At 46.3% G+C, this 20,640-nt stretch overlaps 6 protein-coding genes across 6 annotated transcripts; all 6 read left to right on the top strand.

Annotated features, from left to right (window-relative positions):
• Nucleotides 1-1,713: 1,713 nt before the first annotated feature.
• On the top strand, nucleotides 1,714-4,293 carry FOBCDRAFT_175378 (uncharacterized protein; the record flags this gene model as incomplete). The annotated part of the gene is made up of 7 exons (XM_059608502.1): nucleotides 1,714-1,872; nucleotides 1,954-2,148; nucleotides 2,197-2,347; nucleotides 2,396-2,747; nucleotides 2,794-3,350; nucleotides 3,400-3,533; nucleotides 3,587-4,293. 7 exons carry the CDS (start codon nucleotides 1,714-1,716, stop codon nucleotides 4,220-4,222), a joined length of 2,184 nt encoding a protein of 727 aa, XP_059463997.1. The 3' UTR covers nucleotides 4,223-4,293.
• A 2,669-nt stretch (nucleotides 4,294-6,962) lies between these two features.
• Nucleotides 6,963-7,466, top strand: FOBCDRAFT_128091 (uncharacterized protein; the record flags this gene model as incomplete). The annotated part of the gene is made up of 4 exons (XM_031172239.2): nucleotides 6,963-7,043; nucleotides 7,115-7,194; nucleotides 7,246-7,302; nucleotides 7,361-7,466. The coding sequence occupies 4 exons, from the start codon at nucleotides 6,963-6,965 to the stop codon at nucleotides 7,464-7,466; spliced, it is 324 nt and encodes a 107-aa protein (XP_031049024.2).
• A 1,641-nt stretch (nucleotides 7,467-9,107) lies between these two features.
• FOBCDRAFT_314949 (beta-lactamase-like protein) lies at nucleotides 9,108-11,018 on the top strand (the record flags this gene model as incomplete). Its single annotated transcript, XM_054703102.1, has 1 exon — nucleotides 9,108-11,018. The coding sequence occupies one exon, from the start codon at nucleotides 9,108-9,110 to the stop codon at nucleotides 11,016-11,018; it is 1,911 nt and encodes a 636-aa protein (XP_054559077.1).
• Nucleotides 11,019-12,778: 1,760 nt separating this feature from the next.
• Nucleotides 12,779-13,096, top strand: FOBCDRAFT_268367 (uncharacterized protein; the record flags this gene model as incomplete). The annotated part of the gene is made up of 2 exons (XM_059611413.1): nucleotides 12,779-12,802; nucleotides 12,857-13,096. The coding sequence occupies 2 exons, from the start codon at nucleotides 12,779-12,781 to the stop codon at nucleotides 13,094-13,096; spliced, it is 264 nt and encodes an 87-aa protein (XP_059466668.1).
• A 1,824-nt stretch (nucleotides 13,097-14,920) lies between these two features.
• FOBCDRAFT_268366 (uncharacterized protein) lies at nucleotides 14,921-15,340 on the top strand (the record flags this gene model as incomplete). The annotated part of the gene is made up of 1 exon (XM_054703101.2): nucleotides 14,921-15,340. The coding sequence occupies one exon, from the start codon at nucleotides 14,921-14,923 to the stop codon at nucleotides 15,338-15,340; it is 420 nt and encodes a 139-aa protein (XP_054559076.2).
• Nucleotides 15,341-16,712: 1,372 nt separating this feature from the next.
• FOBCDRAFT_247489 (uncharacterized protein) lies at nucleotides 16,713-20,640 on the top strand. The gene is made up of 4 exons (XM_031172237.3): nucleotides 16,713-16,840; nucleotides 16,977-18,173; nucleotides 18,233-18,308; nucleotides 18,361-20,640. Exons 2-4 carry the CDS (start codon nucleotides 17,129-17,131, stop codon nucleotides 20,504-20,506), a joined length of 3,267 nt encoding a protein of 1,088 aa, XP_031049022.2. The 5' UTR covers nucleotides 16,713-16,840; nucleotides 16,977-17,128; the 3' UTR covers nucleotides 20,507-20,640.

Here is a 20,640-nt window from a genome sequence, read left to right as displayed (position 1 = left end):
TGTTTACCAGTATATCTCAAGTTTCGACACCTCATTAATTCCTCAATTACAAACACGTAAACCCAGATAACAAAATAAATAAACAATATGTCCCACTCACTACTAATGTAGCTACCATTTACCTTTCCAGCTTCCAAGACACCAGGGAAGTTCTCCGTTGACGTCGACTAAAAGCTGCTTGGACTTGCGAAAGGCAGAGCCCGAACTTACCTTTCTACTCGTGGAATTTCGTCACCTCTTTTCTCACACTCATTCGCTGACGGCCCAGTTGGAAATGCTGACTGAGTATGGGATCTCTTGCACGCTTCTAGTGATGGATAGAAGTATTCGCTTGACCACATCATCAACACATCACCCATGCTTTGGATCCAGGAACCATACACCGGTTTTCGAGCCTAAACTGGAATTCTCAAGATAACATGTTCAGTAGTTGTTTTCCATTTCATCGGCAGCTAGGCAGCCACTAACGTTTGCATGAATAGCCTGGGATGTTTGATAGCATGAGAAGAACCGAGATTCCTGCCGCTGTAGTTCAATTTGGCAATAGGGATGGTCCAATTAGTGTGACAGTATCCTACTTTGAAAGGTGCAAGAAATTGGTTTCTTATTATTGATGACGTCGATAATATGGAGATTCTTAATAAGTCGAGGCACGTAAGTGGGGAAATCCTCGGTTTTCTTCCTTATAATGGCAACGGAAGGATCTTATTTACTACACGCTCTAAACAAGTATCCCTTACTGCACCCAGGACTACATTAGTCTTACTACCGCAGTTATATCTAAAGAGGCAGCAGATCTCCTGGAGGAATCCTTAATTAAATTAACCGAGATACATAGTAATAAGAGAGTGGTTAAGATTCTCTAAGCGCTTACCTACCTTCTTTTAATAATTATATAGGCAGTAGTACAAATAAATATATATAAGGAATCTATTACAGAGTATATTCGATTATTTAAATTAGATGCATAAAACATGGTAACGCTGCTTAAATAGGTATGTAATAAACACGCCCCTCATGGCGGCTCGTTATGGTTATTAGTACCACATGGATTGTATCTTTCGACCAGATCTGCCGCTCCCCAACTAACCTCTGGTTAAGCTTTTCCTCGCATTATAGGAAATGGCTGTCTTTCGCAAATATACAGCTTACCTCCGTAAGTTAACGGAACCAGGGCCAACTTTGTAAGTTCGGCAGGTTAACAGACTTTAAATGCTATTCGCCTGACAATTCTGATAGGGTACAGCTACCAGATCTGCCTTGGTGCGCAGACTAGGGTGTTGGGCGGTCAGTTGGTGGATCACATTAGGAGAGCGGCTGACACTGGCGGGTTCTGACCCTGTCACATGCAACTCGAGGGCTTGAACTATTGAAGTCTAATCTCTTTATAGAAGTCAGATGCGTAAATGAGCATGGACTCAACAGAACCTACTATACGGTATATAAAAGACCACTATCCTTTGAGAATCCATAAAGCTGCAATTCGTACCTGCCCACCTTTTCCCTGCTATTCTCGTGTTTGTTGCATCTCAATTGGCTGCAACCCCTTCCAGTACTTCGTTGTAGCCTTATGGGCTCTCAGGAGATAGCGGTCGTACCATAAGTCAGGAGCTGCCAGAAGGAATATCAAGAGAGGATCTTCAGGCTATCACATTTCGTCCACACACAAAGACGATTTGCCAAAGACCACTCATAACTCAGTTATTGCTAATCATGGCGGCACCTAGACACACTCTGGAGTTTATCCCGACCTTGCAGGACGCTGTTCAAGGGCTAGGCAAACTCGTGGAGGACCCAACAAGCGATTTGGATGAGAAGGAGTTGCCTGGGCTTGATAAATTAATTACCGATTGGTATGACGAGGCTACGGATGTAAGCAACGAGGAATTTACTCGCAGGATCCTTGAAGTCTTTCGGGATTCCACACACAACGAAGTATATAAGAATGTAAAGGGGCAGCTTCCGCCTCAGAAAGAGCTCATATTTGATAAATTTGTTGATGGGAATATCACAGCTGAAGATGCGGGCGAGCTTATTGCGAGATCTGAGGCTGAGGCCTCGATGGTATCAAGAACTGAGATTCAAACCCAAAGGTTATTCTCCAGGCCCCCCAAAACGGAAGCACCACCCCAGAGGAAATTCATCACAGTAAGATCAATTCGAAAGCCCCAAGTCTTTAATATCTAATGTATTTAGGGCCATGTTGCAGATTTGCCGTTCGAAAACTGGGGTCGGACTGTGAGGAACACACCCGCAGTAACATACTATCCCGAGAATGTTGCAGAAGTGCAAACCATCGTTCGTGACGCTGTGCAGAATAATAGAGGTGTTCGGGTGTCAGGTTTCCGTAAGTTTCTGTAATGGTACAGAGGCTTCATTATCTAATGATATACAGGGCATTCTTGGGCCCCCGTGTTTGGACGTAATGATAAAATGGGCGAAAAGAACAATGGAGATGTCCTCATCTCAACATTAACTGAACTCAATGCAGGCGTACTTCCGAATCTCACTTCATTGCCCTCAAGTCTCTTCGAGCCGGAGGAGACCGAGCTCAATCACATCAAGGTTGTGGATGCGGCCTATGTGAGCGGTCAAGCTCTGGGAGACGGCAAGAAGTATGTTCGTGTTGGTACGGCTACTACGAATGAGCAGTTCCGCCGCTGGTGTATCAACGAAGGCGATGTTACTTTGCCAATGAATATTATCGAAGTCGAGATCACCTTTGGTGGCAGTAACGCAACCATTTGGTACGTGATGCGCTCTGTGCCTGACTTAAGAGCTGACTTGTCATAGTCACGGCGCAGGCATTAATCATCCGACATTGAGCGATCTTGTACGATGTCTCGAATACGTCGATGTTCATGGTAAATTACGCATGGTCAACATGGCGGATGCCAACTTGCTCAGGGCAGCCAGTGGCTGTTTCGGGCTCCTCGGTGTTGTCACTCACATAACCTTTGAATGTGACGCAATGTCAACAGCCGTCATGCATCCCATTAAACTGGATGTCGTCGATGCCATCCCACCTCCTCCTGAAATAAAAGACTCAGATATTCCAGAGCCTCTCAGAAAACCCCGTACAGAACAACAGAAACAGATATCCCTGCAGAATTTCGAACGCCGTGCAAACGGGGACTTTTATGCCGAATGGTTCTGGTTCCCCTATTCGAGTCAAGTGTGGGTGAACACATGGAAAACGGACAAGAGAACGAATGATGTTGTCAATTATCCGAGCCATGCAAAGACCTTCATCCAGGTTCTTGGGACTACAATCATGAATATAGGGCAGGACATATTGCAAAAGATTGAGGCGTTACAGACCAAGCCTTACATGCAAACTAGCTTCCTGTGTAAGTTTGATCGCTCGCTGCTTGACATGAGGCTTATCGCGAAACACAGCATGGCTGGCAATGAAGAATCTCGACGAGCGGAAAGAGAATGAGACGCCGATAAGAACGCTCTTGCCTAACGCCCTTCACTTTCAACGAGGTGTCCAGAATATTCGGGTCCGCGATATGGAGGTCGAGATTCCAGTGGGTTCGCTGTCTCTCATTCCCTGATGTCATCCGTTAAACATTGCCCCCAGCTTCACGCGAAGAAAGGCACAACTAACGAACGTGATTACACTAATGTCCAACGTGCCTGGTGGGACGCCATCAGAACGTGCTACGACAACATCAAAACTTGTCCCATGCGGATGCCCCTCGAAATGCGAATCATGGGCTCTAGTGAAGTCACTTTGGCACCACAACGTGGTCACAAACTCGGAACTTGCGCAATCGAAATTTTGACCCTGAAGGTTGTTGCCGATATCTGGGAACCTTATGCTCAGCAGGTTTTGGATAAATGGATAAGCTACAAGGACAACGATGGCAAGCAAGTTGTTATCAGACCGCATTGGGCAAAAGAGTGGTACTCCTATAAAGTTGATGGGAACCCTTGGATAGAAAAACTGAAAAAGGAAATTTATAAGAACGAAATTGCAGAGTTCAAGGGGTTGATGGCGGCTATTGGTAAGAAGCATGGCTGGACGCTTGCAGACCTCAAGAGGACCTTCTCGAATGAGGTTCTGGACTATCTGTATTTGGATGATGTTCTAACATCCCAAACGGAGAAGGATACCCAAGTTCAGGTGCAAGAAGTGCTGGCACGGTCATTTCTTCGGAGACTATTCGTCAAAAGTAGTTGTGGCTTATGTCGTAGCGAGACAATGCCGAATTAAGTACTTCTTTCTTTCAGGAACCCTGCCTAGTTATATAAAGTATAATAATAATACTTTCCTAATCCTTTTAAGCAGTACAGCACTCTGAAAGGTTACTCGCCCTATATCCCTTAAGTAATATAGCTAATATAAGCAGGGTATAAGAAGTTTATTAAGTAAAGTTTTTACTAGTAAAATTTATTATTAAAGTAATAACCCTTTATATAATTTTATCTTAATTATAAGACAGATATATAAATTAAAAAAAGTTAAAATAATTATAGTAATACTTATTATTATAGCTTTATATAATAAAAATATTATATTAGCATTGCGCCCCATTATAAAGTAACCCAATAATCTATTTATAGACTCGCCTTTTTATTTCCTTTTTCTTTCCTTCATCCATCTGTCTTACCTGCCTTAGCCCCTCTCGACCCTTATACCCTTCTTTTTCTTCCTCTCACTCTTTCCCTCTTTATGCCCTTGCATACGCAGCCTAACTAAAGCGTGCCGCTTCTGCTCATATCCTCGTTCTCCTTCTTGTGCTCCTCCCCCCTCCTTGGCTTGGTGATCGCGGGCTTTAGCTCGTTCTCTTGGTAGACAAGGTAAAACCGCTTTCTCCGAGCGATGATGTTCGTCCCGGCCGCCGGCGGCGCTGCGACGGCGCTGCTGCGCCTCTCCAACCTCGCTGTCGGTTTTTATGCCTGCCCCCCTGGCCGCATCGTCCGCATCGGTATCTAAAGCATCAGGTCACCTAAATTGAATATTATCGCGGACGCTTGGGAGGATGTGGAATATGCGAGCTTTGCTTAGCCTCGGTTTTCCGCCATACGGTAGTCTATGTTTACATGTTTGTCGGTGCTTTCTCCGTGAGGGCTAGTGCGTCTCGCCGGCTAATAATTGATCTTAGTGAGACGATGATGGGTGCACACGCGGATCTAAGCTTTGCCTTGTACTTCGCAGTGTACGTCATATCAGCGCTGTGAGCGAGGCCTTGCTACCAACGGCTTGGCTGCTTTATGCGTATTAGGGTTTCGGATTTGTGCGATAGGGATATATGGGAGATCGCCGATAACTGACGCGTCACTGTTGCTACTTCGTACCACGCTCTCAGATGAGTCGGTAACTGCGTTAGCTTTGCATATGCCATTGCACTATTCGATAGTAATACGAACAGAACCCGCTGCTGTAAGACAATAACCAATTTGTAAGCACACTGCACTGATCTTTAAAGCCACGTCATACAAGTTTTGTTACCAGGTTGTAAAAGAAGTATCCTTATATACGAACGAGTTATATACCGGTATAAGAAGACTACTCCTACTTTGAAATTAAAGTGTTATTGCTAGTCTGCACTTTAGTCACCAGGCAAGACGCTACCAAGGTCTAGTATGTCAGGAACGAATAAGCCCCCAGCTCATCTTATGTTGAAGCCAAGATTTTAAACCCGCGGCAATAGCATTAAACAAGATTCCTAGGCTAATCCACTCTCGATCTGGGAGCTACTGCAGCAAGCATCAATCGAAGCAAGCGGGTCAGCCAATCGGTTTGCGAGAGCGATCCCACCAATGACATCCATCAACGAAATGCCGACGTCGTACAGTAGCCAAGCCGCTGAAAAACGTGCACGGGAGTGCAGCGGCGCGGGGCGGCACGAATACACGGGAGGTCTAGTAGCGCCCGTGAAATTATTAGCCCTGTTTTGACAGACAGATAGTATCTTGGACTTAATTATGCATCTGAGAAAGTCACTAGCTTCAGGTCAAGTCGATAGTAAAGAAAAGGCGGTGTAGCTCCAACTCATCGAATCGTGATTCCATACCAAGCTGTTACTGGCTGTCGCGGGTGAGACAGAGGGGGCGAGGGGGCCTCAAGTGGTGCAGGTTTCACTCAGCCTCTAACTTGCCTTGCTTGCTTTTGAATGAGAGGCTGATTGCCTTAGTCCCTTGAAATGTACTGACATGCATGCGGCACGGCACGGCACGGGGCACCGGCTATGTTCCCGATCTAATCCTTCCCATCAGGGTATCCTCAAGTTAGAGAAAGAACTACGTGAGTCTTTGACAGATGGTAGTCTTAGTGTATATAAGCTATGTAGAGAGATATGTCTTTGAAGAAAACACGTGCGAAATACGATACACTGGTGCTAATTAGCAGCGTGATATTTTGCCATTATGATACATTTAAGTAATGAGTCAATGGTACATATTTCAATGCATCAAACCAGTATTCAGCACATTCTATTGCCTTCCAGAGTTGAGACATTCCTGTAAATCTATGCATCATTGCTCTTGAGTCGATATGCAGCCGGCTTTTTGCACATTTTTGCCGTCTTGAAGTGACACCAAGACATGATCTGGAGTATCTCTGGCTAGTTTACGAAATCGCTGTTCAGTGTTACTTAAGGAAAGGAGATATTACATCTTTCAAGACGGTGTATGAAATTCAAAGCGGTGAAGATTTACAACGTGGCTGCGACAAAACTAGCTGAGGTTTCTTGAATCCTTGGAATTTGAGACTTTGTCCTGGGAATGCATATGCAGAGAATTGAAAGAGATTACTATACGTACCAAGTCTAAAAGATTATCCGAGACGGGGACTGATGCCTGAGTAATACGTTGAGTAGAAGGATGCTGTTAGTAGACAGACTAATCCAAGAAATATAAATACCAAACTTGTTTCCATTAAGCTCTTCATTCAATATCAAACAAGTTCTGCAACATATTCCACTGCCTTTCACTTTCCAAAAAATCTCATCATGTCCGACGAACAGCCCGTGCCTGAGAATTATATTGAAGAGAGCCAGTTTGATGATAATGCGATTCAGAACACTGTCTACGTAAGTCTCAACCTTCTGAACTCACATCTATCGGGTCGTTTGTATTAGCTACTAACCTCTAATAATAATAGGTGAAATGGGATGTCAAGGGCGGCCGTGACCGAACCCACGACGCTAACCTTAACACATGCACCCAGCTAGAGGGATCTCCGTAAATATAACTACAAACCCGTGTGCCTTTGCAGTCATTAATGGAAACCAGCAACATCCAAGGCATTGAGATCAAAAGTGCGGTAAACGTTTCTTTGTACTGCTATGGGTAAGTGGAATTCTTCTGGACCTATTGCGAATTCTATGCTAAGTGAACAATTTTACAGTGGCACCTCTTGCAGCGGTAGCCCGGACGTTTTTGAAGGACCCACCAATGGCAAGCTCAAGGTTAATCCTCAACGTTATGGAGCGTACAAACTTGTGACTCGTTAATAAGCTAAGGCTTGTCTAGCCAACATGGCTCGAGTTGGTGACGGGGAAGCTTTTCCAGGGAAAGATAAAGGGGACGTAGGCTGATAATCACAGCCTCATTCATTAACTCAATTGTCGCTCATTACCTCAATACAAATAAACTGTGGCCACAGGTTTCTCACTATTTCTCTATTTATCGTGGCGTTGCTCTTGGCTTGAAGTTGCGTTAGGAAGTCTTTCATTGGTATGGTGGTCATGGTTGAATTATGTCCCGCCTTCTAGCGGCCAACAGATCGAGGTCGAGCTCTTCAATCCAAGAGACCATGACACCAATAGCTGCAAAGTCTGCTATGTTACTGCAGTCTTTAGCTTCTCCTCCACCTACCCAGTACAAACCTTAAGATAACTAATAGTGTTGTTTTTCTTGGCATTTGCAAACTCAGCCGCGCTATCAAAGTCAGTATATAGTAGACAGTAGTCATCGGGAGGCATACGATTCAATCTGGTCAACTGCCATGTTGGGTATTGTTCGCTTTCGTACAATGTGGGTGTGCTGCAGGAGAGTAATGGCTGGAGATGAGCAGAACCAGCCGGATCCATGGGGTTTTTTTGTCTTCCACGAATGCTCCTTGAAATTTAGTCCCCGCAAATGAAGGGAGGCATCCCTTTGCAGCTGAAAAAGTTACTCTTTTGCCTCTGAGACAATGAAAATTCCTCGATGCACGCCCTGCGTTGTGCATGCAGATTATTACTACAGCATTTGAGTAAGGAAACCTGTTTTGTATCTTGATGTTATGCAATTACCGCACTTACGACGTACTTATGATGTAAAGCGCATCAGTTCATTCCACGAGACGTAACCAATTCGTGCCACATGCTTTCTGCAGAAAGCACAATTGGGCATGAGCTGCTGGGGTGACAAAGTTACCACCGTATCACGCGCAGCGTTGCACTTAGGATGATCGGTAGAGATCACATCTGCAGGTAACCGCTTTTAGAGAAATGTGACAAACATGAATTAGGGCACTCATGCTATAGTATTGGGTTCTTCGCGAAAGACCTGTGACCGGTCAACTCAGCTGCATGCAGGATACCTAGTTAGGCAGGAGAAACTGCAGGATGAATTAGTCTGCTCTCCTCAAGCCTTTTGTTCTTCTAGACAAGGGGGCTAAATTGTTGTTGAATGTTGGAGGGTTCACCCTCAACTTCAGGATTAAGGTTCAGGATTAAAGTTTGAAGTCCTAAACTTAGACCGTAGGACTTTCATCTAGGACTTCTCAGGACTTAAAGTTCTAGAAGGAACCAGTCGAAGATAAAAGGACTTAAAGGTCCTTCAATTGCGACAGGATGAAAGAAGAAATATACACGATTCACCTTAATATCTGACAATTGTGGTGAGGTGAAATGTTGATCTTCGAGAGTGTTTCTGGTCCACATTTGCGAGAACCGAAGCAAGTTACAGTCATTTGGCCACCTCTTGGCTTGACAATTTCAAGATTTGCATCACTCCCTCGATGGCCTAAAATCTAATCCCAACATCAGCTGGCATATAAAAGCCAAAAGGCTCCCACACGACGAGGTGTCACGAATGTATACTTGTTCACGCACGACATAATTCAACACATCATTGATAAAACTTTCATACTTAAGTCAATCCAAATCATGGACTTCCCGAACCCCACTTCAAAACCACCCACTCAAACCATCATTGATCAGCAAGAACAAGTCCGTCAGTCTTTGCCTTTTGGTGACAAGACGGACTTCGTGAATGCTGAGAGAGGTCTTGAGGGCCGCATGAACCCCAACATTGTGAAAAATGCCGACGGCGAGGTAATTTGGAATAATGACGTGTACGAGTTCCTTCAACACGACTCGCCCGACTCTGCCAACCCAAGCCTCTGGCGCCAATCCAAATTGGCCCACATTGATGGTTTGTTCAAGGTAACAGACCGCATATATCAAGTCCGTGGCTTGGACCTGTCCAATGTTACAGTGATTGAGGGCGATATTGGTCTCATAATCATAGACCCGCTGACTTCCAAAGAGACTGGAGCAGCTGCATTAGCTCTTTATCAGGAACATCTCGATCCCAAGAAGGAGAGGCCTATCAAAGCTATCATCTACACGCACTCTCATGTGGACCATTTTGGCGGTGTCAAAGGCTTTGTGAGCGAGGAAGAGGTGGAGAAGAATGGTGTCAAAATCATAGCACCGGAAGGGTTTCTGGAGCACGCCGTATCCGAGAATGTCTATACAGGTACTGCTATGGCCCGTCGGGCTGCATACATGTATGGTGCCGCTCTTCATGTGGGTAGGCGAGGCCAGATCGGAGCTGGATTGGGTCAAACAGTTTCCACCGGAGAAGTTACGTTGATTGCCCCCAACGACATGATCAAAACCACCAATGAGCAGAGGACCATAGATGGAGTAGAGATTGTCTTCCAGATGGCTCCAGATACTGAAGCTCCATCTGAGATGCTCTTCTATTTCCCGCAGTTTAAGGCACTTTGCGCAGCGGAGGATGCGACTCACACCTTTCATAACTTATTGACTTTGAGAGGTGCTGTGGTTCGGGATCCCCATGGATGGTCGAAGTACTTAACTGAAACCATCGATTTATTCGGAGGCAAGGCCGAGGTTGTATTTGCCTCCCACCACTGGCCTACTTGGGGAGTCGAGCAAGTCACTGACTTTTTGACATCCCAACGGGACCTCTACGCATATGTGCATGATCAAACCCTGCGCCTCCTGAATAAAGGTTATAACGGCCCGGAAATTGCCGAGATGATGACACTGCCGCCGGCTCTTGATAAAGCTTGGGGTGCGAGAGGATACTATGGCTCGGTGAACCACAATGTCAAGGCTGTCTACCAGCGATACGTGGGCTGGTTTGATGGTAATCCATCCCACTTATGGGAGCACGTTCCTACCGAGAGGGCTCGACGATACGTCCAGCTTGCTGGAGGTATGAAGCTGATACTAGCTAAGGGAAGCGAAGCTTTCGACACTGGCGATTTCCGCTGGGCCGCAGAACTGGTCAATCATGCCGTTTTTGCCGAGCCAGACAATACTGAAGCAAGGGAACTCCTCGCCGACATATATGAGCAGTTGGGGTACGGCTCGGAAAATGGAACCTGGAGGAACTTCTTCATATCTGGAACCACAGAGCTTCGCGCGGGTAATTTAGGAACGCCTACGCAGACTGCGTCGCCTGACGTCGTTTGGCAACTCACCCCAGAAATGCTCTTTGATTCCCTCGCCATCCAGATCAACGGCCCAGAAGCGTGGGATAAGACGCTTGCTGTGGATATCGTTCTTACCGACACAAATGTGACTTACCGTCTCTGGCTCTCTAATGCAGCGCTCGTCTACTCCATGGCTGCGCAGTCATCCGGCCCCCAGGTGACACTAACTTCCACCACAAAGCAGTTGCCCGCGCTCGCAGTGTATGGCCTTGAACCTGATGCGTTGAGGGAGGCAGGGATCACGATTGAGGGAGATCAGAATGCTTTGAGCGTATTGAATGATCTACTTGATCCAGGTGATCCTAGCTTGAATATTGTCACTCCTTGATTTACTCAGGAAGATGGTATTACATAGTTAGGTTTACTTTAATATTAAAGACTGCAGGAATGTTCATGCAGACTGATCATCGCTTCTCATTAATTGAGCTAAGCTCAAGTATTGAGTTTCCGTGCTTGCCAATGGTTTGGTCCAATTCCTTAAGGCTACATGATAAGCCCGATCGGATGCAGGCTTGTTGAATATTTGCAACCAAAGGGCCGGACTCTCATGCTTCCATATAATACAGGTTGGGTCGGGTGCCTTGCTTGAAGCTTATACCTCAAAGCTGGTATGATCTGCGCAGGGGTATAAGGTTTGATCAAGAAGATAAAACCTTGTTCCACAATAAAAGCTTTCTCTGCATCAGCACCTCACCCTGACGTTATCCCCTGCGTTGCTTAATAACCAATGAATTATTTCTAGAGCCGGGTGGACAGCATTTCGAGTGAGTAAGTCACCATGCTCTTCGCACGTCCGACAGTGCCCAGCTGACAGAGAAACAACAGTACTAGGATGGTCGAAGCGGGTATAAGGCTATCTTCAGGTTATTCACGCGACTTGTCCCCCCACTAACTGACCTACAGGTAATTTCCTGGGATGTTTGTTTATCTTGACTTATTGGTATTCGCCTGCCGAGATACACTCACGAATGACAATCTTCTACTGTGGCGCATCCGCGTAAGTTAGCAAAGTCAAAAGCTTGGTTCAAAATACTCACAAGCTTTACAGTGCTGGTGCGTTCTCCGGACTCTTGTCTTACGGCATTGGGCATCTGGACTACACTTGGGGATTTCGTGGTTTGCATCTACTGCATCGACGGTAAATACACGGATGGTTACAAAGTACGAATTCATGTTATAACATTTTTTTTCACATGCCTCTTCTCACTGATTCTCGCAATTGTCGCCTTTTGGGTTCTCAACGATACACCTGCCAAGATTACAAAGTGGCTTACTCCTAAAGAGAAGAAACTCCTAATTCTATGCAACCAATATGCAGCAGGTGGAGAGACTGGTATCGCGGAAAAGGAAGAGTTTTCATAGAGGGCTGCGAAGGATGCTTTCATAGTATACTCTCTTTGCGTGCAATCATTATGCTTCATCTGATTAAGACTAACATCTTGCCAGTCCTTCCACCTCTATGCAATGTGAGCTTTGTTTTACCTATTGGGAGTATAAGTCGCTAATACTCCTCGTAGAGCCTTAATAGAGTTCACTATTTGTGTTACTATCTACGGCTATTCGTTCATTCTACCTACCATGCCGGTAATAACTCTAGGCTCTTGCAAGACACTCTAACAGCTAACATCATAAAAGTATCAGCAACCTAGGTTATACTGCCGCCAATACATAGGCTAAGACAGCCCCACCTTACATCTTTGTATGTATCATCACTGTCTTCTCGGGTTAGGCAGCGGATCGTTACAAGCAACGGATGTTGTCAGTCGTCTTGCACAATAGTCTGGCCGCTTGGTAAGGTCTCAGCGAAGTGTGTGCATATTCACAACTTTGATGAATATTAACAATATGTGATAGCGGCTTTATTATCATGATGGTAAGCTCCCGGTACCTTCACTTGCCTGGAGTGACACGTGAGTTACAAAAGCCCCATCGATTCTAGCTTATATCAAGTCCTCTTACACATTTTCCCTAGTGTTCGGAGTATTTCTCACCATGGCTGGTCTGTATCCTACCTCTACAGCTGTGACGGCCTAGATAGCTCTCAACTGTGCGGGTTCGATCAAGTGTGCCGTCGGTATTGGTGCCATGATGTCATTTTCTCAACTTGGAGGGGTAAGTGATCTTTATATCTTTTTGTTTCTGCATGACTAACTTTCTGGTTTATAGATCGTTAGTTCCAACATCTATATCGCAGGACAAGCTCCTACATATCCAGGTGGATTCGGGACGTCTCTTGGTATGCTTGTTGTTTGTGGCATCATCTGGCCTTTGGTTTACAGGTTCAATCTCAAGGGAATTTACAGGAAACGGGCTGCCATTCCGCTAGAGGAGATTCAGGCAAAGTATACTGAGCAACAACTATCAGAGTTGGGTGACTGCAGTCCGCTATTTAGGTATTCCACTTAAGGTTGCAAATAGCTATACCTGAAGATCGTGCTTAACAAAAGGTCTTTGTTAAAATAGATCCAAGTTTAGTAATATGATATAGTAAAACATCGAAAGAATATATGGCCGTGCTCCACCAGTGTCGTAGGCAGTTCTGCTTATAGCTAATCATCACTGTCTCTGCCATAACTTGTAATCATATGAATGGCCTCCTCTAGTCATGATGTCTTGGCAAAAGTCTTGGAAACAATACTTCTCGTAGTATGAATTGTTTTATAGAATCGTGGCTATATAAACCCAACGTAACCCGAGTTTATTCGTCGAAACTTGACATCTGCGCTGTAGCCCGTAGCCCCTGTAGGTTAGCTATCGACTCTGCATACGGTGACTACCTGACTGCCCCACTGCGGGCTTTGGGTGGGAGATAAATAAAGTCATCTCCCCCACAGCGTCTTCCCTGTCCTGATGCCAGCCACTCACTTTCATTGATCAGGGTTGTTTTCAGTCGAGCTGGGGTAATCTTACAAGCTAATCAGCAGCCAGTAAAGCAGACGCATTAGTACTATAACAAACTACGCGCGCATTATCGTATCCTAGATAAGGCGGCGACATGAGCGCCTCATCTTGCAGGTTACCCGAAATTCACCGAAATAGCGGGCGACGGAGTACGGCTTGTCAACGTTGCCACAAGCAAAAAGTGAAATGCTCCAGAGGTAAGCAGGTCATTCCTGGCTTGATCAAAGTTATACCTAGAGCCGCCCACCATTATTGACAGACCGACCTTGTCGAAACTGTCAAGCCGCTCAAGTTGACTGCGTCTATGCTGGCCGCGATAAGCTGCTTACCGTTCCGGAGAGCTACCTGCGAAGTCTAAAGGCAGACCGAGGAAAGCTCTGATATAGCCCCCAGCTTAGCTCTCAGGCCGGGATTGAAGATGAGGTTACCACCACATCAGACACTGGCAAGGATGGCTTCGGTCACCATACAGTTGAGACCTCAGCAGCTGAAGCATTTCTGGCAAAGGTCAATCAACTAAGGCACGATACGACCTTCTCTGCGACTTCCGACCCGTCTCCAATTGAGTAAGGGTCTGCGAATGATAGTGCAAAATCTTCACTTCTCTCGTCTAGCTACGATTACTTTCGTCTTACCTTCGATACATCGCGTACGTTAAGTGCATCGGTTTGGCTGGCTAATGCTCAAGCCTAACCGTTTCGATAGACTCTCCCACCTCTCTAAACTTGCCTCCTTAACTCTTTGCGAACCATTGCCTTGAGCAGATGGAAATATACATGGGCCCTGATTACCATTGGTTCTTGAGACGAAGATTTAAGGAACGAATGGACTTGACTTACAAGACCTCGGGATCATTGGAATTAAGGGACCGGCTGTGGCCATGTCGATTGCTGATAGCCTTCGCCCTCGGAGAGACATTTGTCAACTACCACCTGGGTCCGACTGCTAACCAGCCGGATGGTCAAGACCCTCATTAAGAGCAAGACACGGTGATAACACCCCCGCCTCCTCCTGGTACGGCCTTCTTTGAGCAAGCATTGGTGCCACTCAAGCTGCATTTTGAAGAACCAAGCCTAGAGCATATTGAGATCTTGAACCTTGCTGTACGACTGAGGGTATTCCTAACTGATACAACACTCGATAAAACATTTCTCACAGACCTTTTATTCGTACTCGCTCAATTGGAAAAAGGCCGCGTACATGTACGCTGGCATGAGCGTCAGAATGTGTAACTTACTAGAACTTCATCAATCTCCATCACAGACATACTCTGAAGTGGACAAAGAACACCGATAACGTGTTTTCTGGACTTCCTATTGCCCAGATAAAATGGCAAGCAGTGAGCTGGGCTTGCTGCCATCGTTCCAGCCCAGTCAAATAAAGTTGGACTACCCAAGTGATCAGCAACTTGAGCCAGGAGATGCCGACCAGTTCTTCGAAGCAGATTTCCTCCGTGCACGTATCCAACTAACTCTCATGAAGGCCGAAGCGGACATCTTTATCGATATTTGGCGGTCTATCAGGGATGACATCCCCGACGGCGAGCGACGGGTACGGCCAATCCTATTGAGGTTGGAGAACTGGTTGTACGAATTGCCTCCATTATTGAAGTTCGATTGCGAAGCTGGTATGCCAGAGGCCATAGCACAGGCGCCGAACATGCGCTCGCTAGCTTCTTTGTACCTACGGTGGCAGCAGATAGGTAGCGTTGCCGAGGTGTTCACACCTATGATATACAACATTTATTAACTCATCTCTTTTAGTGTTTTATCCTTTTGCTCCGGCCTTTCTTCCTCAAACAGATCACCTATATTGTTTCTGATGAACTAAGTGAGCCGTTCCGGGACCACAACCTCAAAGTTATCAGCGATACATGTATCCGTGCTACTCGATCGAACCTCTCTATCGAGATTGGTCTGTGGCAACGTGAAAGAATCGGTAAGCTATCGCGATCCATGTCAATTTCCACTGTTCTAATAACAACCTCTACCGCCAAATTTGAGATAGCTTACATCTTTCCTCAAGCTTGACCATATTCTCTTTGGCGATCTCTGTCAACTGAAAAAGACCCGGTAAGTTCGATGAGAAGGACACTGATCCCATTACCTACTCTAGAGCAAAGGATTTGCTGCACGACCTTGTGAAAGCTGTTAACCTGGCAAGTAAAGAATACGAGAAGATGTTACAAAATGTAGAAGCCCTAGGAGAAGTGCTGGGATTAATGCAGAGGATCGCATCGGATTTTATGCTCGAACAATGGGACATGGACAATTGGATGGCTCAGATGCTGAGCACGGATTGTAGCTGGTTACCATTTGATGCCTTTGAAGAGGGTTGATTGACTATACAAGAATTTCAACATTGCGTATTGAAGAGGCAATTTCAATACGTAGTGGTAAGAAAATGCTCATAATTTACAGCACATTCTTTTTGACTTTTAGCCTTCGATGTGACTTACAAGCATTTGAAGTTCATCCTTGATAAGCAGTACGCTCAGATAGTTCAATCTCCGGCAAATCCTTCCGAGATAACTGGAGATAAGTCAATCATTACTATGCGAGTAATATAATAATATCATCGGAGATGATGTGGAGCCTGCCTGCATCTCGGATATAGCAGATAAGAAATCTGGGCCGGCTATTGACATCGGCCCTTCAAGATACCCACTCTTGGCCGGGAGTTCCGATCTTGTATATCCACATTGGGTACCCTACAGCGGAATGACAACAGTGGAAATGGAATTAGAACGGACAATATCTCAGTCATGGCTCAATTGATTTCAATTTTGAAATATCCACTGCGTGTTTGTTGACAGATGATGAATGTCATTACTGGCTCATCAGCTCTAGTAGTGATAGCGGCGTATGGAACGCTAGACGGTCCGCCAATTGTAGCAGACAATCTATGTAGGATGTCAGAGTTCCTTACCATGGCCTACCACATACGAGCCACTTCCGCCTAGATATCATACTTGTATTCTCTACCCTGTTGAATCACTCCCACACTGGTACTGCGTGGTGTTTCAGCAGCAACCGCCCACGATCTGGCGACATTTATTATTCATTCAAATTCTCCCAAACATGGACGGCAATAGCGGCAAGAGGTGTGACGTACGATGACGATCAAGATGGTGTAGATCCAAGGCTTGTCTTGTCAGGATTCCTCGGTTTACAGTGGGGGCTCAGTTTCGTGTTGACTGCCGTGCTAGCCCCTGGTCGCCATTTTAGTGTCCGTTACGGGCCGTAAGGTGTGAGTGGAATAGTTTTTTGCGATTTTGACGCCGAGAAGCCGAGTCCTTTGCCATCTTCACCCAAGGCACCCAGGTGCACGCTGAAGGGGGCGGGAGTTCAATGTTTGCGCAACTGGACCACTAATCTTGATTCAGTGCAATCGGACCTTTAGTAGAATCTCCAGAGATATCTCCGGGAGGACAACGTTCGCCTCAGCAGCAGACGGCAGGTATAAAGACAACCTTCTCGCAGCTGCTAAAGATATGGTCTATCACTACTTCGCAATCAATTACTACAGAACTATCCAATGGCGGAAGCAACACAAAATATTGAACACTTTGATGCTCTCGCCTCAAATGGCGCTGGACACTTGCAATCTTCAGCACCAAAACATGACGACGAGACAAACAGGCAAACCCACAGTGACGCCAACAATACTCCAGCTTCGAACTCCCAGCATCGTGCCGTAATCAGCCTCATTGAAAATATCGCGTCCAAAGACCCTACACGCCCATTCACCTATATCCCCGTATCATCCGATCCTAAGGATGGCTGGAAGGCCGTCACATTCGAGCAACTCGCACACGCCATTGACTATTTGGCCCACAACATCTCAAAGTCCACCGTCAACTCGAACAATGAGTTCCCTACAGTGGCCTATATTGGCCCCAACGATGTGCGATACCCTATGATGTTACTGGCTTGTATCAAGTCTAGCTGCAAGGCACTCTTCATCTCTCCCCGCAATACGACTGCTGTTCAACTGTCGCTATTTGAGGCAACGGACTGCGATAGCCTTTACTATGCTGAGTCGTTTCAATCAATTATGAAGCCATGCCTCGACCGGCGAACAATAGAAGCTGTCACGATTGACAGTGTCGACCACTTACTTGGCGTTACTCCAACCCGATTTCCATACAGCAGATCCGCCGAGCAGGCTAGATGGGACCCTCTGGTTGTTCTGCATACCAGTGGCTCAACAGGAATCCCGAAGCCAATCATTGTGCGACAAGGGATACTCTCTGCATTTGACACTTTACAGAAATTGCCCAAGTACCAAGACTCTACTTTTATTTTCTCGGAGTGGGCAAAGCGAGCGAGCAGGATCTTTATTGCCATGCCTATGTTTCATGCTGCAGGATCTTACTCGACAATAGCCTCAATATATCTTGGCCTTCCTACAGCCATGCCACTTCCAAACAAGCCTATGAGTGTTGATACCGCATTGGACTGTCTGACACATGCTGGTGTCGATGGTGCCTTGCTGCCTCCTTCCATCGTTGAGGGGCTCTCAGCATCAGAAGAGGGCGTTGACGTTCTGACAAAGCTTTCTTTCGTAGCATTTGCAGGTGGTAAGTTGTTCATTTCATCTTTACTTCGTTTACCGCTGCTGTAATTAACAATATAACAGGAAATCTCTCGCCTGTGGCAGGCAACAATCTTGTGGAAAGAGGTGCCATCTTGAACAACCTCATTGCATCGACTGAGTGAGTACTTGGGCCCTATAGCCTAATTAGATCGTGAGCTAATGATATAAAGATTCTTTCCCTACGCGTCATACTTTCCTACCGATCCAAAGCTTTGGCAATACTTCATTTTCGACAGCCAAGTTATGGGAATTAACTGGCGTCCATATAGTTCAGATGGGTATGAACTTGTCGTTCGCCGCAACGACCCTGTGGACCCTGGTGTTCAGTCGTGCTTCTACACTTTCCCTGAATTATCTGAGTGGTCCACCAAGGACATCTTCCAACCTCACCCTACGCTCAAGGATCACTGGTTATACAAATGTCGCGCCGACGACGTTATTGTATTCTCTAACGGCGAGAAACTGAACCCTGTTTCTATCGAGGCTCGTGTGACTGGACATCCTTTGGTCAAAGGAGCCATTGTCGTTGGGCAAGACAAGTTCCAAGCAGCCCTCATCCTTGAGCCCGTTCCCGATGCCCTACCCAAGAATGACACGGAAGCCAAGCAATATATCGAAAGCGTATGGCCGTTGATCGAGAAAGCAAACGCGGAAACAGTAGGACATGGCCGAATTGCTAGAAACTTTGTGACTGTTGCAGACCCAGCATTGCCCTTTCTCCGCGCTGGAAAGGGCACTGTGCAACGAGCCAGTACTCTCAAACTGTACCGTGACTTTATTGAGTCGCTATATGAGAAAGCCGATGCACCTTGTGAGGGAAATGCTCCCATCGACCTGGATTTTGGTGATGGGCAAGCCTTCACACAATTTATCATTCATCTCTTCCAAGACAAGCTCGGAGTTGATGGGCTTGAGCCGAATACAGACTTCTTCTCGGCGGGAGTTGACTCATTGCAAGTGATGACAGCATCAAACTTGCTGAAGTTTGCACTGCAGGGAGCAGGCGTTGATGCTACGACGATTACACCCCGAGTTATCTATCGGTATCCGACACCGAAAGACTTGGCCGCCTACATTCTTTCCATCCAAAACGGATCTGCCGACCAGGATGAAGAGGCCAAAGAAGTCAAAGAAACCGAGCGACTTGTTTCAAAGTACACTGAGAACTTGCCCAAACCGAGGACTGGGAAGCAAGAGCCATCGAGTACCGACCAGACCATCGTGATCACAGGAACAACCGGCTCTCTGGGAGCTTACATGCTTGACAGAGTGTGCAAGCTGCCTTCGGTGAAGAAGGTCATCGCGCTCAACCGAGGCGAGGATGGTGGTCTTTCTCGTCAGCCTTCTGTGAGCGAGTCTCGTGGCCTAGCAACTGATTTCTCCAAAGTCGAATTTCTGCAATCTAATCTATCTCTTCCTGATCTCGGCCTAGGCCAGCCTAGATACAACGCCCTTCTTGCCAGCGTCGATCGTATCATTCATAACGCCTGGCCCGTGAACTTCAATATCAGCGTGTCCTCCTTCGAGAGCTCCATCTGCGGTGTTCGTCATCTAGTAGACTTCTCTTCTACGGCGGCTAAGAGCGTACCTATTATTTTCATTTCAAGCATCGGTGTTGCAGATGGATGGTCGTCTTCTGATAGTGTGCCTGAACAAGCACTACATGATATGAGTCTGCCACAGATGGGTTATGGGCGCTCTAAGCTTGCAGGAAGTCTCATCCTGGATGCTGCAGCAGAGAAGTCTGGAGTTCCCACTGCTTCGGTGAGAGTCGGTCAGATTGCAGGCCCACGAGGAGAAAAGGGCATATGGAATCGTCAGGAGTTTATTCCGAGTCTTATTGCAAGCTCGGTGTATCTGGGAGCTCTGCCAAATCACCTCGGAACACAGCAAGAAGTCACTTGGACTCCCGTTGAGGATATTGCCGGGCTCATTCTCGATATTGCCGGTGTCACCGCTCCGAAGCCTGTCTCTGAGATTTCAGGATACTTCCATGGAGTTAACCCGACGGCTGTAGACTGGTCTAAGCTAGCCCCTGCCGTGAAAGACTTTTATGGAGACCGGATGAAGATTGTGAGCTTGGAAGACTGGGTCGAGAGACTGGAAGCCAGTGAAAAGGAGAAGGATATGGCAGTTGAGAAGAACCCTGGTGTTAAGCTTCTTGACACATATCGTGCCTTATTGGAGGCAAAGAAGCAGGGTCAGACTATGAGGTTCTCGATGAATAAGACCCAAAGCCACAGCCCAACCATCAGGGAGGCTGGACCCATCACCTCAGAGCTAATGAGGAACTGGTGCCGCCAATGGGGCTACTAGTCAAGGGTTGCGACAGAGGCTGTTGTGTGATTCGTTGCTGCTTGATATTCGCAAATCTTTTATGAAGGTTAATTTGTCTTCAGCGTTGTTAGCCATCTATAGATAGAACTTTAAATCAAGATCATGCAATTGTA

Source organism: Fusarium oxysporum, chromosome II (genome assembly GCF_013085055.1).
Source record: "Fusarium oxysporum Fo47 chromosome II, complete sequence".
Lineage (NCBI taxonomy): Eukaryota > Fungi > Ascomycota > Sordariomycetes > Hypocreales > Nectriaceae > Fusarium > Fusarium oxysporum.
Note: the sequence above shows the minus strand (reverse complement) of the source record. Positions and strands in the feature narration are given on the sequence as shown.

Excerpts from the sequence above, each read along its gene's own strand:
- FOBCDRAFT_247489 (XM_031172237.3), top strand. The coding sequence starts at position 17,129 with ATGGCGGAAGCAACACAAAATATTGAACACTTTGATGCTCTCGCCTCA. Across the intron at positions 18,174-18,232 it reads TTTCGTAGCATTTGCAGGTG|GAAATCTCTCGCCTGTGGCA; the intron begins GTAAGTTGTTCA and ends ACAATATAACAG. Across the intron at positions 18,309-18,360 it reads AACCTCATTGCATCGACTGA|ATTCTTTCCCTACGCGTCAT; the intron begins GTGAGTACTTGG and ends AATGATATAAAG.